The following is a 16,613-nucleotide window of genomic DNA, read 5'->3' on the forward strand; positions in this document are numbered from 1 at the left end:
AAGGCATAGGTCCCAGTGGTAATGATTCACGGAAGACGGGAGGCAAATAAAGTTTATTGGACACACTGTACATTTTAATCCGAATTGCCTCAAGGTCCACAATCTTCATTAAAAATAATGCTAAAATCTCGATTCTGGTTGCAAAATGAGAATATATCTCTTTCCTAATGACACAGCAAATTTAGAGCTTGTAACTAGTATATCCATTGTTAATAAAAGGTTTTGTTTATTTTTGTTTTTTAGGAAAGAGTTGGAAATTTTTTAGCAGATTTTTATTTAGTAAATGGACTAGTGTTAGAATCCAGAAAACGAAGAGAACATCTCAGCGAAGAAGATATTCTTCGAAATAAGGCCATCATGGAAAGTCTTAGTAAAGGAGGAAATGTAATGGAACAGAACTTTGAGGTACTGTATACACTGGTTTCCGAATGTTAAAATGTTACTACATTTATCAAACTACTTGCATTGCTTTCACAGGGATGAATTCCCCTCCATTAGCAAGGTATTTTAATAAACTCATTTTTAGGATATACCAATGTTGCAACTGCTGTGGCCTAAGACACATGCAAATCTGTCTGCTAACCGCACACTGTACCCCAATCCCCTTTTTGCACTGCCCCGATAGCCATCCTGTTTGTGCCCTTTTTCCCAACTCAATTTTTTTAACTGGGTTAGTAGTTACGCTTTTTTTAGGGGCAAATCGACTAGTTTGCCTCTTCCTAGATTATCTATTTCTGTACAGAGATTGGCTAGATGAAGCTTTCCCCCTTTGTCCGACAGTTTCTGCATTACTTAGAAACAATACACATATTTTCTAGGGTTCTTATTAACTTAATCTGTTTGAAACAGATCTAGGGCTGTTGGATCCTCAGATTGGGAATATACTATGATCTGTGTATAACTGTTTTCAGCTGCTTGCATGGCATTTTGATACCTCTACTTGTCTTTATCTTTCTTTAAAGCTACCTTGGCTGACTTTGTTTCTATATCTATAATTGTTATTTCTTCTGCTTTTCCAGTCAATTCCTTTTGAGAGATGTCCCCTTTGCCCAGCTTAAGAATCCTTACCAATTTCAAAGGTCCTTACTATGGGGCATAACACATTTCTAAGGTCTTTGGTAGCAGTAAGAGAAAGTGTTCATGCCTACTGCTTACACAAGCCTATAACAGATCTCTATTTTGGGAAACTCAATGGTCATTAGGGCTCCTATTCAAATCCTTAGAGTGCACTACACTATTGAGCTGGACTCTTTGTAAAAATATGAACACTGAGTTACTGATACCAGATTTTTCAGCAAGTAAACAGTATTCTTATGAGAATACGCTATTATTTCGAAGAAAGGGGAAAATGTAGGCAATTTGTATTCACTGAGAAATATGAACATTTCTCCCACAAATGCTGTTATTAGTAAATGCATGGTTCATTTTGGTTGAACGCTATTCAGGGTGAGGGATAGTTGGTTCGGCCAGACGAAACATTTATTTATATTAATACTCAAGATTCTATCTACATCATGAGATTGTCATTGATAGTCATCAAATCTGAATAGCCTCGCTTAAACTCAAGTTCATGCAGAAAATATAACAAGATATCTGCAAAATACAATACACCTTCTTACGCATTGATTCCAATAGAGAAGCACACATGCACCAACCATTCACAAGTGCAAACACACACTCCTCATCTGCTCTGGTCATACAAGGAAACATATCCTCATAGTAGCGTGAACTCTTTCAATTTTTAAAGGATAGATAGCTTAAAATGTCTGACAGTGTGTTCCAGTCCTTACAGGGTCCTTTCTCAAGGCTGTGCGCACTGTTACCGTACTTTTCAAACAATTTGCAGCATTGCAATTCATTCTGGGAGTTGAGAAAAAGTGCAGCGAGAAGGAACTTACATATTTACAGTGTAAGGGAGTTACTGAGGGACAACATAATCAGCATGCAAAATGTAATCAAAGTATCACAGATATATGTTGGGATTTTATGATTAGTTTGTGCCTGATCCATGTATCGGAGCTAGTCATTTTTCTCTCCTATAATGTTAGTACACTTACTTTTTAGATGGGCATTTTAAACTTCCTAGATTCGTTTCTTATCCCCACAGGTCCATCACACTATGTATCATTATTGTCCACCCACATACATCCAGCTCACATTTGTGGACATGTGCATCATTCTGTAGCATCTGTGAACATAAAAGGGTTCATGCTCTGAGTAGGTCCAGCCACTTAGGTATCCAGTTCACCATAAAATCCGAAGGTCCTCTCTGCTATCACTTTATTTCCCAAGACACTTGTTGGATTCCGTTGCTCCTGGTTTTCTGGATAATGTGCTGTAATTTATTTCTGTAAAGACGTTCTGCTTTAGTCCATTCATACAAACATGTGGGCAGTCTCTTGTCAAAAGAAGGAATCATCAGTGTTTGACTCAGGTCCTGGGATGGATGGGGAGGGGGGAGCGGGGAATCTTCATCTGATAATTAGCTGCCCCACTGCACATAGGCTGAGTCAGCCCAGGCCCGCTGTACAAAGGAGTAAGAAGCTCAAATATTTGGAACAAACACAGGATGTTTAAGTGGGAAGGGATCTGGAAGTGATGTCAGCTTGGAGCACCACTGAAAGAGGTCTTCAAGGCTTCTGAGGCACATGAAAAGCTCAGCTTATACATGGAAAAGTCACACAAAGCCTGCATTTATTGACTGTGCCCAGCTCATACAGCTGCAAACAGGATGCTTGTTTCCGGTCCAGGGAAGACATGGCTTCGCAGTTCGGGCTGGACTGTTCCCATGAGGCACAGGGTCAGACTGATTTGCATATGGCCATGTCTGAACTGGGGTGACGGAGTGAGCGAAAGAATGATGATGGATTAAACCCAGATCAGTTGACGGTGGGGTGAGTGCTTGTAATGTTCAACACTCCGTCTATCATCCTCTTTGGTTTTGCTTTGTTCGTCCTAAGTTGGCAGGGTAGGGGCCTAGAAACTTGGGGTCTTTCCATGTTCTCACGAAGCTGCGCACGAACACCCAGGAACCGATGCTGATGGCTGTAGACAAGGGCAGGGGTGGTGCAGTACTGTCGGCCTGTTGCAGCTGAACCTGTTTAGAATAAATCTGTACAGCTTTTGTTAAGGCAGACATGTATGTATTCATTTCTTGCTAAACACTTTCTGATGCAGACTTAGTATCAGAACGAATCATTTGATTACGTTTAAAGGAAAAATTAGAATGCCTACCGGTTACGACTTGGTGAGGGATTAAATGATGCTCCTTTTGAAGGGGCTTTTCTCAATGCATACAGAGCAAGGGGAAGGGAGTAAAGCCAATTCTTTTTCAGTGTCTCACAAATTTTTGGCACTTTGGTTTTCAATGAGCCATTCATCCTCTCAACAATTCCATTACTCTTTGCTGAAATACTGTTAGCAAAGTGTTTGACATTATCGCTGCGTATTGCTGCCGGTATGACCTCTCCGCAGGAATTTGGCTGCCCGGTCAGCATCACACCTGGAGCAGGGTCCTGCTTCAATCCATCGTGAAAATGGACACACCACTACTAACAAGTACCTATATCGGTTACACTTTTGTATTGTATCTGCAAAGTCTATGTTTAACTCTAGGAAAGGAGCTATTTGTCTTGGAATGGAGGATAAAGGCATTTTGGTAACCTCTTATCGGAGTACTGATGACACACATGACATGAAGCTAGGAATACATCAACTAATGGTCCTAGATTAGGGGTAAACCAGCTTTTAGTTGCCGAAGGGCTGTTATAAGTAGGGACAGAGGCATTATAACTTCACCCAAAGTTGCTGATCTATAAAGGAGATCTGGAAATCCAGTCACTTCCCCCATGATTTCCAGAGATCTTTCTCATGTTGTGGTGCTGCATTTTGAATGTCTGATAATTCCTCTGTAGAAATGTTCTCATAGTGTTGTATCTCAACCTCATCGTCTGCATTTAAAGTGTACATACTGCATGTTTTCATTGCATATAAACTAGCTTCCTTTGCTGCTTTATCAGCAGCTTCATTTCCCTTAGACACCAAATCTGTTCCTTTTGTGTGTGCCTGGCACTTAACCACTGCTACTTGACATGGTATTTGCAATGCAGCAATAAGGTCAGCTAAAAGATGTTGGTGCAGTACTGGTGTCCCATCAGATTTAAGAAATCCTCGCCGTTCCCATCTCTTCAGCCCTGAGTGAACTGTGGAAGCTGTATATGCTGAGTCTGTGTATATTGTTACTGGCTGACCCTGACAAGCCTATAGGGTCGTTATCAATGCTTTTAATTCAGCCACTTGGGCTGAGTCTTTGGATAGCAAGGGTAAGAGGTGCAATGTGTGTAAGGTATCATCAGTAGGTGTACCAATAGCCTCAACAACACCTGCACCTGTATGTCTTTTGCCTGTCTCTTGGTCTATCCATTAGGAACCATCAAACAATTGTCGGACATCAGACAAGGGGTCCTCATGTGCAAGGTGATCATCCTCCTACAATTTTACACTACAGTCATGATCAGTGGGCTCTAGTGGGTGCACTAAAAAAGTTGCAGAATTGACAATGTACTCGCTCAATGCAGATAGAAGGGTTTTTTTATTTTTATTTTTTTTTATTTTTTTTTATTAGAAACCGTTATTACACAATAAAATACATACAAGGGCCTACAACCACCAAGGCCGGCCGCTATAGAGCCCAAGGGCTCGCAATGCGATGCCACACATTCAAATGAACCAGAGGCAAAGCTCCCGGCGGTTCGTGAGCACATGTAACAGGCCGTGGCCATAGGCCAGGAGCAATCGGACAAAACAGTTTCATTTTCTATTAAATACAAAACACACTCAAGGCAATGAGAGTCCGAAATAACAGCGTGCTCTTCCCAGGACGGGGAACAACGTACAGTGTCCAAAGCAGTTCTTGACTGGAAGCGGTAGTGGGGGGCAACGGGAAGACAAAGCATGGAACACACCTCACACAATCCCGCAGCATGCGTGGCTAGGGGGACAAAGCAATATCGACCTCTAATGGCAGAGGCGGGGTGCAGATGCGTCCACGATATAAATTCCATGGACCCCATACCTTAGTCCATTTCCCTGGCTTGCCTCTCGCCACATACACCGTCTTTTCCCTAAACATACACCAGTCCATATTCCCCTTCCATACCTCGATCGTGGGCGGCCTCGGGGAGCCCCACAGCTGTGCAATGTTACGCTTAGCGACCATGTACCCCAGAGTCACCCACTGCGTCTGTGCCGCATTATTATCATTCGGTTCCCAGACATTCAACAAACACCTCCTAGCCTCTGGCAACAGAGCAACGTGCGTGACCTCCTCCATCACGGTGTGGATACCGTTCCAAAATCGCACAACCTCCGAACATTCCCATAAGATATGAAGAAAGGTACCCGGCAGGCCACATCCACGCTTACACAGTACATCCCTCGAGTAACCCATACGCAGCAAACCAGGGCCCGTGACGTGTACACTATGAAGGATCTTCAGCTGTACGAATCGTAAGCGGGCCGTGATCGCCACCTCTTTCGGGGAGGCCACCGCCGATACCCAGTCCTCATCGTCCAGTTCCAAGCCATCGCCCGTCCATGCCTCCCGCAGACGGAGCAGCAAGTCCGCGCGATCATTAATGAGTTTTTTATAAATCAGATAAATAGTGCTGTCGGGCACGTAGCCATCCAACACTCTATCCTCCAGTGGGGAATACTCTGGGATAGCAGCAACGTCCGGAAAAACCGAACACAGCGCATGGTAGACTTGTGCATACCGGAAGTACTCTCTATCATTTAATTTGTATTCAGTTTTAAGCATTTCAAACGTTTTGAAAGACCCCTTCGCCCAAAGATCACCCACCTTACATATACCAATCATATCCCATTTCTCAAAGCCTTTCGATCTCCACAAATAGCCCAGCCGCCCGGAGGCATACAACGGCGTCGCCTGAGTCAAGCAGTCCCTCCACCCCATCGCAGCACTCGCCGCGTGCCACACACATACCGCAACCTGCGTGGGTCCCGTCAATCGCGTATCCGGGGTCACCGAGTACAGCGCCCTATTATAATCCCCACCCGGGAGCAGAAATGTATCCATCTCGAAGGCCGGATTCAAGGCAGGACCATATATCCCGTGGTTCACCGCCGCCAACTGAGACGCCCAATAGTATCGTTTAATATCGGGGAGGGCGACCCCCCCCCCATCGTACCAAGGGAGCGTCAACTTGGCGAGAGCGATCCGCGGCCGCCCGTCCCAAAACAGTTGGCGCTGAAGACCCTCCACCTCCCGGAAATAACGGGCTGGCACGACATCCAGAGTATTTTGCAAAGCATACAAAAAGCGAGGTAGCGACATCATTTTAAACAATGCCGCCCGTCCGAGCGGCGAGAGCGGAAGTCGTCGCCACCTCGCGACGTCGGCCTTCAATCGCTGGAGGGGAGGGAGAAGGTTTCGCTCATAGCGGACCGCGGGATCCAGAGAGATAAAGATTCCCAAATATTTGAACCCCAGGGTAGCAATCTGGATAGGGCAATCCCGTGGCAGGAGGGGGGGCCCCGCCCGAGAGGACGTAAACACACGACTTGGCCCAGTTGATGACCAGGCCAGAGTTGTGACCAAAGGAATTCAGTACATCCACCAATACAATTAGCGACTGTCGGGGAGAGGTGAGATACAGAAGGATGTCATCCGCGTAAAGAGAAACACGGTCTTCAAACTCCGGCGTCCATCTAATGCCTCGCAACGACGGCTCCCAACGCAACCAGGCGGCGAGAGGCTCCAAAGAAAGTGCAAAGAGAAGGGGTGGTAACGGACATCCCTGCTACGTACCTCTCCCCAGTGCGAAGGGAGCCGACACCCTACCATTCACCACCACTTGAGCCAGTGGGTCAGCATATAGTAATTTTACCCAACCAATAAACTCAGGGCCGAACCCAAATTTCGCCAACACGGCCCAAATATACGGCCACTCCAAAGTGTCGAACGCCATAGTAGCATCTAAAGATGCCAAGATGGCCGGCTCACGTATAAATTCCGCTCTAGCAAGCACGCCGTGCAACCACCTCAAATTTAGAGCGGTATTCCGATGGGGTATAAAACCGGACTGATCCTGATGAATCAAGTCGCCCACGACCCGAACCAGTCGATTAGCCAATACCTTGGCCAGAATTTTGGGTTCTGCGTTCAACAGCGAAATGGGCCTATAGGAGGCGCAGCGATCTCGCGGCTTCCCCTCTTTGTGTATCACAACTATGTTGGCGAGGCGTTGGTCAGGGGGGAGGAAGCCCGCCGCATGTGCCGCGAAAAACATGTCCCGAAGATACGGCGCTATCTTATCGGGACGCAACTTATATAGTTCGATGGGAAGACCATTAGGACCCACGGCTTTACCCGATGCGATCGAGCGAGTGGCCAGAGCGATCTCATCTGACGACAACTTCGCCTCCATCAATACTGCATCAGCCTCCGATAGGGTTGGCAATGCAATGTCTCTAAGCAACAGATGAGAATCCTCCTCCGAACGCACAGAAACCGGAGAGTATACCCCGCGGAAATAATCCGCGAAGCAGTCTACGATCTCCAACGGGTCAGTCACACGCACTCCATCCATTCTCTCGACAACGGGCACCACCCTGCTCGCTCTCTCCTTCTTATCCAACCAAGCAATCAACTTTCCGGTCTTATCCCCCACATCATACAGTCGTCCTTGCTGCTCTCTACTCATCCCTTTAGCGGCTTCCGTGACTAGCGCTTTATAATCTGATTGTTTGAGGCTGAGAACATGCAATTTCTCATCAGTAACTCCCCGCTCCAAGTCCTCCTCCATTTCAGCTATTTCAGTTTCCAGGCGAACCACCTCTGCTCTCTCGCACCTCTTAGCATGGGAGATAAGGGACAAGGCCTGCCCCCTGATCACCACTTTATAAGCCTCCCATAGGGAGACGGCCGACGACACCGACCCCACATTATCATTGAAGTAGTGATCAGTGGACTTGACCAGTTCCGCGCGGATCTTAGGGTTACGTAGATACCAGGGGCTAATGGGTGCTTCTCCCCTCTGCCCCAGGGACAACCTTCAGTTGCAACCATATAGGGGAATGGTCAGAAATACCTCGGGCTAAGTGACGCACCTCCCCAATCATCCCAGCTTGGATCGCCGGCATAAGCATGTAATCAAGTCTCGAGACTCCCATGGGCCCCCGAGTAAAAGGTATATTGCGCCTGTCCCGGGTGCATCAATCTCCAGCAATCTACAAGTCCTAAAGTGTCCAAAAAGCCACCCAACCAGGAGATCCCTGGGGGGGTGACGGTCCTCCAACCCGGAGACAACAGCATTAAAGTCACCCCCCAACACCAGAACCCCCCCCCCAGGGAGTCCCAGGACCAGACGCCCCAAATCAGCAAATGTAGCCGTCTGTAACCCCGGAGGCACATACACAGCAACGAGCGAAACAGTCCTACCCTCCCATCTCCCCACCAGTGCCACATAGCGCCCCCTATCATCGTGAAGCACCTCGTCAACCTCCAATGGGAGAGAGGCTCTAACCAAAATGCCCACTCCCCTAGAGCCAGAAGTGAAACCAGAGTGAGCGGCAAGGCGATAGCCCCTCCTATTTAGGGCACGGTAGGAGTTCCCAATCAAATGTGTCTCCTGCAGGAAAACCATGTCGGGCGAAATCCGTTTCAAAAACTGCAACACCACCCCGCGCTTGATGCTGTCCCCCAGTCCATTCACATTCCACGAAAGGATTCTCAATCCCCTACCCCCCATCCCACTCCCGTGCATGATACCCACATCCCGGAAAGCACAACCCGGATAAGTCAGCAGAGAACTTCACATTGCCTTGCGAAACAAACAAACAATCCCCAACAACCCCCCCTTCTCCACAATCCCCAAACCACAACTCCCCCCTCCCTGCACCCCTGCTTGAGCCCAAACAGCCCCCCCCAACTCGCAGTGTGCCTGTCGCCCTAACATATACCACAAAAAGAACCCCCAGAAGGAGGAAAGGACCCCAATAAGCTCCCCACAACCCCCAGGCATTTGGAGGGCATATTGAGCCAAACTAGGGTCCAGTTGAGCCAAGGAACAAAACGTCACCAGTCCAGTCCATCACCAGGAACCAAGTTCTAGTCCTGCTCCACCAAATCCTGTCCGCTCTCCGCCATCCGACTGTCTCGATCCTGTCCCCGAGGCAGGGCATCCAACCAGTCTCCAACCGCCTCCGGCCGGTCGAAAAAGTGGGAGCGACCCTGGAACTCAACCCGCAGCCTCGTCGGGAATAACATCGCATATTTCAGCTCCATATCCCTCAAGCGCCGTTTGACACCCAAACATCCCAGCCGTTGTTTCTGGACCGCTTGCGTGAAGTCCAGGTAAAAGCTGACATTGGAGTTCTCAAACTTCAGCGGCCCGGCCACCCTCGACGCCTGAAGGATAGCATCCCTATCCCGAAAGTTAAAGAGTCGGGCGATTATAGGCCGCGGGGGAGCACCCACCTTGGGCGCACCACCCGGAATCCTGTGGGCCCGCTCCACCGCAAAGAACTTGCTCAGTCCCTTGGGCGCGAGACGATTGGTCACCAGATCCTCCACAAAAAGATCCGCAGCAGATTCCTCCGATCTTTCCGGCACTCCAATGATACGAACATTGTTCCGTCTAGCCCTGCTTTCGGAGTCCTCAAGTCGACGGTCCGTCAGGTCACTGGCTAGCCGCAACCTACGGACCTCCGTCTGCAGGGCGGCCACGTCCACAGTTAGGCTTGACGCCGCTTGACTCAAGGAGTCGACTCGCTCGTTAGTTTTGGACAGGTCTGCCCTGACCAAATTCACATCGATCAGGACCGCGTCCAGTTTATGAGCCAGGGTATCAAACTGCTAACCCACAGCGGTCTTCATCTCCTCAATGGCGCCCATGACGTCCAGCAGAGTCCATTCTGACGATGGGCCCGAGACCTCCTTAGACCTCTCAGGCGATTTATGCGAGCCACCAGGGGATCCCTTTGCCTGCGCATATCGATCCATGTTATTGACCTGGGTATAGGCACCCCTCCGGGTTGACTTGGGTTTCGACTTGTCTCCGTCTAGTCTCGCCGCCATCGTCCGGAGGCCACCAAGGCTGGCACCCGCCCGCACCAGGAAAAAGGGACCAGGTAGCTAATTCAATTGAACACAGCCGTCGCCGACAGTAAGCTCATGTATAGTCCGAGAGTCAGGCCAGACACTCCGCCGTCCGCGCCCCTCTGAAACACCAAAGTCTCTCAGCCGATATCAGAGAACAAGCTTGAAAACGAAAGTGAAAGTGCGGGGTCCGTGGCAGGTCAAGCCCAGCCAGCCGCTGTTGTTCACTTCGTACCCGGGCACTTCACCAGCTCGAGATCGGGACCAAGGCAAGAGCGGCCGCAAACTTCGGAGTGCAACCATTCCGGTTCCCGGCGTCCGATCTGAATTTGGAAAACGGGTGGCACCTCAGCGCAAGCTCATCTGCAAAAGCCCGTCAAATAAACCAGGATTAAGTCAGGATAGACGTGGGAGGTTGCGGAGGCCCTCGAGAGCCGTAAGCCTACGCGGCCATCTTGGTTGCGCGCTAGGCTCCTCCCTCCAGATAGAAGGGTTTGACAGTATTACTTCATAACCTGTCGCTCTTTGAGTGGTCAATGTACTTGCACTTTTCTGCAGCACAGCGAATGGAGAGTGCTCAATATACAGTGTTACAGGGCATCCTGCTGTAATAGTACTACTCTTTTCTTCTGCAAAAACTGCTGCTGCTGCAAGCGCTCGCTCACAAGGAAAGTGACCTCTCATTACTGGATCTAATAGTCCACTAAAATAGGCGACGGGTCTGTGACCCATCGATTATTTTTGAGTTAGGACTGATATGGAATCTTCAGTGTCAGCAGAAAGCCGAAAAACCTCTCTCTGTATAGTCTGTATTTGCTAGCACTGGGACTGAAGCAATTGCTTCTTTCAATGTCTGAAATGCACTTACAATGTGATCACTCCACTGTATACCTGTGTTGTCAGTTTCAGCTTTCTTCATTGCATATAATAGTGGTTGTATGATGGTAGCATAATCAAATACCCACTGACGTACAAAATTACAAAGGCCTAGAAATGTCTGCATGTCTTTTACTGTCTTGGGATGAGGCTGATCATATATAGTTTGTATTCTAGAACCTGCTATTTTTTTGCCTTCTGCAGACAACACTTGGCCCAAATACCGCACATCTTTTTGCACAAACTGTAATTTTTTCCTTTCCTCTTTGTATCTTTTAGTAGCAAGTAGCTTTAAGAGATTGACGGTGTCCAAAACCCATTTAAATTCTGTTTTACTACATATCAGTAAATCAACTACATATTGCAAGACTTTACTGTCTGACTGGAAATTTAACAAATAATCTCTCAATGCTCTACTAAACACAGATGGAGACTCACAATAGCCTTGTGTGAGTCTAGACTACACAATTTGTTCACCATCAAAACTGGAGGCCGTCAAATAATGACTATTGGGCTGTAAAGGTATGCTAAAAGAAGCATTCTTTAAATCCACAACAGAAAACCATTTGTTGTCACTTGGTATATTAGTCAATATCACAGATGGGTTTGGCACTATGGGGTACTCTGCTAATACTATGGCATCAAGGGGGCGAAAATCCTGAACCATCCTCCAAGTATTACCTGTAGATGTTTTTGACAGGATAAATTGCAGTGTTACAAGGTGATGGACAGGAATACAGGACTCTCTGATCCTTTAGTCTTTGTATTGTCCCTCTAATACCTTCTTTTGCTTCTTTGGGCAATGGATACTGTTTTACACGTGGCAATTGTGCACCTGGCTTCAACTTTATCTTAAATGGTTCTGCAGATAGCATCAGTCCTACCTCATCTGGAGCTGATGTCCAGAGACAAGGCGGGACTGCTGCAAGTGCTTCAATATCATGAGAGGGGGATGGCACAACTGGTAAGATGGTCTGTGCACGGTAAACACGCACTAACAAGGGTGCAGTGTGTATATAAATGATATCAGTCAAGAGTTCTGGATCAGAAATGTCCTGTGGTCTCAGACCAGGCATAGGAAAAATCAGGACCTTCCAAATTCCTCCATTATCTGATGCCGCCAGAGCGCCCCACCTACTTGATATTTCCATGGACTCAAGGTAAAGGGTATTCACCTGTCCCAGTTAATCACCACCAGCTGGTCTCCTGAAAATTAGTCTAGGTTGCAATTCCATCCATCTCCCTTAAAGTATTTCCTCTGTCTTCAGAACCGTAAGTACTGCATCTGCTAACAATTTATAATGCACTGGCTTTGCCCTTCCAACCACATTTTCCTCTGGTATTCTTAGCAGATGTATCCCACATTTCGCTTGCCCTGGTATTTCACGTCATGGACCCATCGGAGGAAAGCCTTATTGGCTTGTTTAATTTAGTCATGATATCATTCCTAATAAATTTGTTGGTGAATTTGGAGAATGAAGGAGGCTCTCCTGCGTTCGCACTCCTGCCACCTCTATGGGCACATGTGTTTTGTATGGAATGCGCTGTACTTCACCAGAGAAGCCCTGCGTGTCCATAGTGGCAGAGGACAATGAAACATTTCCTTCTGAGAGGCAAGATTTTGTTGCCCCTGTATCAACCAAGAAAGGATACCTCCTTCCCATTATCATTTCTACCATTGGTTCTTCCTCTGAGTCTAGAGTCCTAGTTACCACAAAACAATTGGGATTCCCTGGTGCGTCCCATCAGGCTGTATGATAAAAGGGGTTTCCGCCTTGAACATTCACTCCCTCTTGTCCTTGACTCCCTGTGCTCACCAATGCAGTAGGCTGCACCAGATGCTAGCCAACTGTCTGTACAACAGGTGCTGCTGCCCCTTGAACAGGTACATTAGCAAATTGCTTTTGTATCGTATAAACCTGTGGTAGTGGAGTTATTTGTTGTTGAGAATAGGGGATATACTGATCAGGATCATATTGAGACTCTGGCCCTAACGTGTTCACATTTTGTCTTCTCCTTCCTCTTCCTATTTCTATCACTCCCTGCTCTTTATCACTCTTAAAGCAGCGTTCAGCAACAAAATGCCCATTGTTAGCGCAGTAATGGCATTTAAAATCTCCTTCCTTGCATCTGCCTCCCCTCTCTTTGACCCCTTCCCTGCTCCCTGTTTGCAACAGAACCTGCACAGTAATTTCTTTTTCTGTCTTTTCCTTCTCATTTTTCTGTATTTTGTGTGTCACCAGTTTGGCTTGGGCTCTGTCACTTTGGTCTTTATTTCTCCGCTCCTTTTGTTCCTTTTTTCTACAAAAATGTATACTATGCGCTTGTATTTCTGCCCAGGGTTTTACATCTAAGGCCACAACCTGATCTAAATGATCTTGTAGGTCTCCTGGTAGCCCCTGTTTTTAAACATTGTAGAATAATCTACAGCTACCTCCCATGTCTAGAAATCCTACATCTGCTTCCCACTTTTTCTTCATCTTTGTTAAGTAGTCTGCACAGGATTGTCCTGGAGACATAGTTTGTGTCATCAATGCCCCAATATCAGGTCGGTCTGGGTACCTATTCCTTAATTCAGTCCACACCCTAGAGCGCACGACTCCAAAAGCAGACCCATCATGTTTTCCTTTAGTAATAGTTACTCCTTGTATCTTTGCACTTCTCATTATACTGTCCACCTCATCCCCTACTATGGAGCTCAATAGGCTCTTTAAATCCCCAAGAGCTAAATATATCCCAGCTGTTGCATTTTCAAATGCTTTTATCCATTTCCCTGCACGTTCGTGTAATGGAGGCAGGCCTTTTTTTTAGATTTTTTATTTTCTTTTTATCCATGTGTTGCCATGGAACACAGACAGGCTGTGCTCCCTGTGTCTTATACACCATTGGAATCTGCATTACAGCGGTATTCCTGCCTCCATATCCCTCATAAGGTGTCTCAGACCTTAAAGCATATTTCTTCCACACACACAGACTTTGTTGCATGTAATCATAATCCCACTCTGGGTCCCCATAACCTTGAAAAATACATAAATCTGCCGTATTTATCAATTCAGAGTCAAAGAATCCTGCTCTTTGCTACACTTTCCTCTGTGGGCCCATACCTTCTGTCCACCCTGCAAGGTTATTCGTAAATGGGACAGCATTATACCATCTATTTTCTCCCTTCGCTACTATTTCATTGGATGTCAAGTCACTGTTTCCTTTCCTTTCTCTTCTCTGTATAAAACTTGTCATTCCCTGCATATTTCGTACATGAAGGGATCTTACTTCAGCCGGAGGTGAACTTTGGCCTAATTCTATCATACCTTCTGCTCGAAATGGATGCCCAGACCATATTATACTACTGGGAAACACCTACTCTCCTCTCATTTGTTCTCTAAAAGAACTTTGTTCCTCTAATCTTCTATTTATTTCAGCATTTCTGTTCTCAGCCTCTTGCCACAATTCCATGCGTTCCCGGTCAAGAACCCTTCTAATTTCACTCCCTACTGAGCTTATTTCTTCCTCCTCTTTCTCATCCTTTCCTGTCACATTCTTGATTTCTATATCATATTCCATGTCCCTTGCAACTAGCTTTTCATCTGGTTTAAATATTATGGAATTACATATATTTGAACAGTCATCAGCAAAAAGCCTTAATCTCTTAATTGTATTCTGTATTACCTTTACACTGGTGGTCAAGTCACGATAACCCTTATCCTCATCCTGATGTATATTAGATCGTGCCCCTAAGTCAAACTTCACCTGTGGGGTTCTAGTATAGAATTCATTTCCCTCACTTGAGTTTTGAGGAATCTTGCCAGCCCATTCTAATATGTATTTTGACTTTTGTTCCAGCAATTTTCCATTATTATCTTGTCATTTTACTGAAATGTCTCCTGTTAGGGACACTGTTCCCGCATATACTTTGTCAGGTTTTAGAGAATTGTTATTAATTGTTTGAGCAAGATCAACCTCACCCATTTTTAATAAGTTATCAACCTTTGGTGTAACTCCATTTATGTCAGTTAGGGGTATTAATATCGGATCTTTATAGCCTAAAGCTGGAACATCAGTGTCCACTGAATCTATAGAGGTAGTGGATACCGTATCTTCCACTCACAATGATGAATGCATACCCTGACTGCATAAGGACCCTTTATCTCATAATATGTTGGGGTGGTGCTGTGGCTTCTACATAGGAATCCTGACTGAATAACTTCCACATGTCCAATGATGCTAATCTTTTTGTTCTTTTATCTCCTTTATATGCCCCTAAGAGATATTACATGGGCTATCACTGTATTATCAAAAGAACCATCTGTTGCCCATGGAACCAGGGAAGTCTTTGTATCTTCTGCCCATTCCTGACAATGTCTTTTTATTCTGAGTCTCCTGGAAATGTGGGAATCATATGGTCTAAAGGACTCCCTTTCTCTCCTTGCCTCCCCGTGAAGATTTCTGAAAGAAAGGCATGACCTCACATTTTTTCTTTTAATCTACCAAAAATCTTTACTATTCCGGTTCGTGGGGAAAAAACTTGTGGACTATAACACAGAATACTCCCTTTTGTTTAGCCTAGTTTTCAGTTATCCCTAAATAAGCAAGTTGTGGGATACTCACAAGACTTTCACACAACACACTTGCACTCAAATTATATGGATCTATATTACACGGAATAAATCTACCTGGTATCCAAGTAGACCCAACTTTTACTATTCTTAAAGGCTCCTGTCCTAATGGAGTTAACACTAAAAAAAAAAAACAGTAAGTACCTCTGATAATGCAAGAGAACTCATGATCTATTACACATAATATAACAATCACAAATCTACTATCTATCTTTATATATATATCTATATATCTATATATATATATATCTATATATATATATATATATATAATTTTAAAAAAAAAAAAAAAAAATTTTGCCACAACTCAAATTATTCGTCGCCTGCTGCCAACAAACAAGAGCGGACCCGGAGATAAGTGCAGATTTTCTTGATTTATTTACCGCAAACAAGTCTCGCCATAACACATTTCGGCAGTCGCCTGCCTTGATCACATGACCTTTATATATGTTTGAGGCATATGAGCTGCAGATTACACACTGTGCATAGATCGCCATCTCGTGTTGGGCCCGGATGTTTGCAGTTGTTTTTCTTCTTGGAAAGTCTTTGGAAGTCATGAGGTATGTGACTCCTCCTTTGGATCATACTGCGCATGGGCTTCGGCTCCATCCTCGGATTGTTTTTTTCCGCCATCGGGCTCGGATGTGTTCTTCGCGCTCCGTTTCTGAACCGTTTCCAGTTAGTTCTTCTCATCGGCGCGCAATCCTTCCCTTCCGCGGTATTGTTCTCGATCGCGATCTCCCCACTCGACGCGACTCATCGACGAACTTCGATTCCAGGCGTCAACGCAGGCCTTCGGGCCTACCTCAGCTCCGGTCCTGGCTTATGGAAAGGACTCCATTTCAGAAATGTCCTGGGTCCAAATTTCCCCACACCAATCTCCATGAGGCGTGCAACCTCTGCCTCTCCCCAGAACACGAGGCTCGAGACTGTCCGGCGTACAAATCCTTCCGGTCCAAGAAGACTATTCGAGACCGAAGAGCCAGGAGAACCATGGCACACGC

At 46.1% G+C, this 16,613-nt stretch overlaps 1 protein-coding gene across 1 annotated transcript in view; it reads left to right on the top strand.

The window, feature by feature from the left end:
• Positions 1-16,613, top strand: part of ANKRD13C (ankyrin repeat domain 13C) — a 388,883-nt gene that overhangs the window by 176,321 nt on the left and 195,949 nt on the right. Inside the window, exon 9 of the mRNA XM_085602287.1 lies at positions 244-405. Coding sequence (XP_085458413.1) covers positions 244-405 — 162 coding nt within the window. The remainder of the gene's footprint in view (positions 1-243; positions 406-16,613) is intronic.

Source organism: Triturus cristatus, chromosome 4_2 (genome assembly GCF_964204655.1).
Source record: "Triturus cristatus chromosome 4_2, aTriCri1.1, whole genome shotgun sequence".
Classification (NCBI taxonomy): Eukaryota; Metazoa; Chordata; class Amphibia; order Caudata; family Salamandridae; genus Triturus; species Triturus cristatus.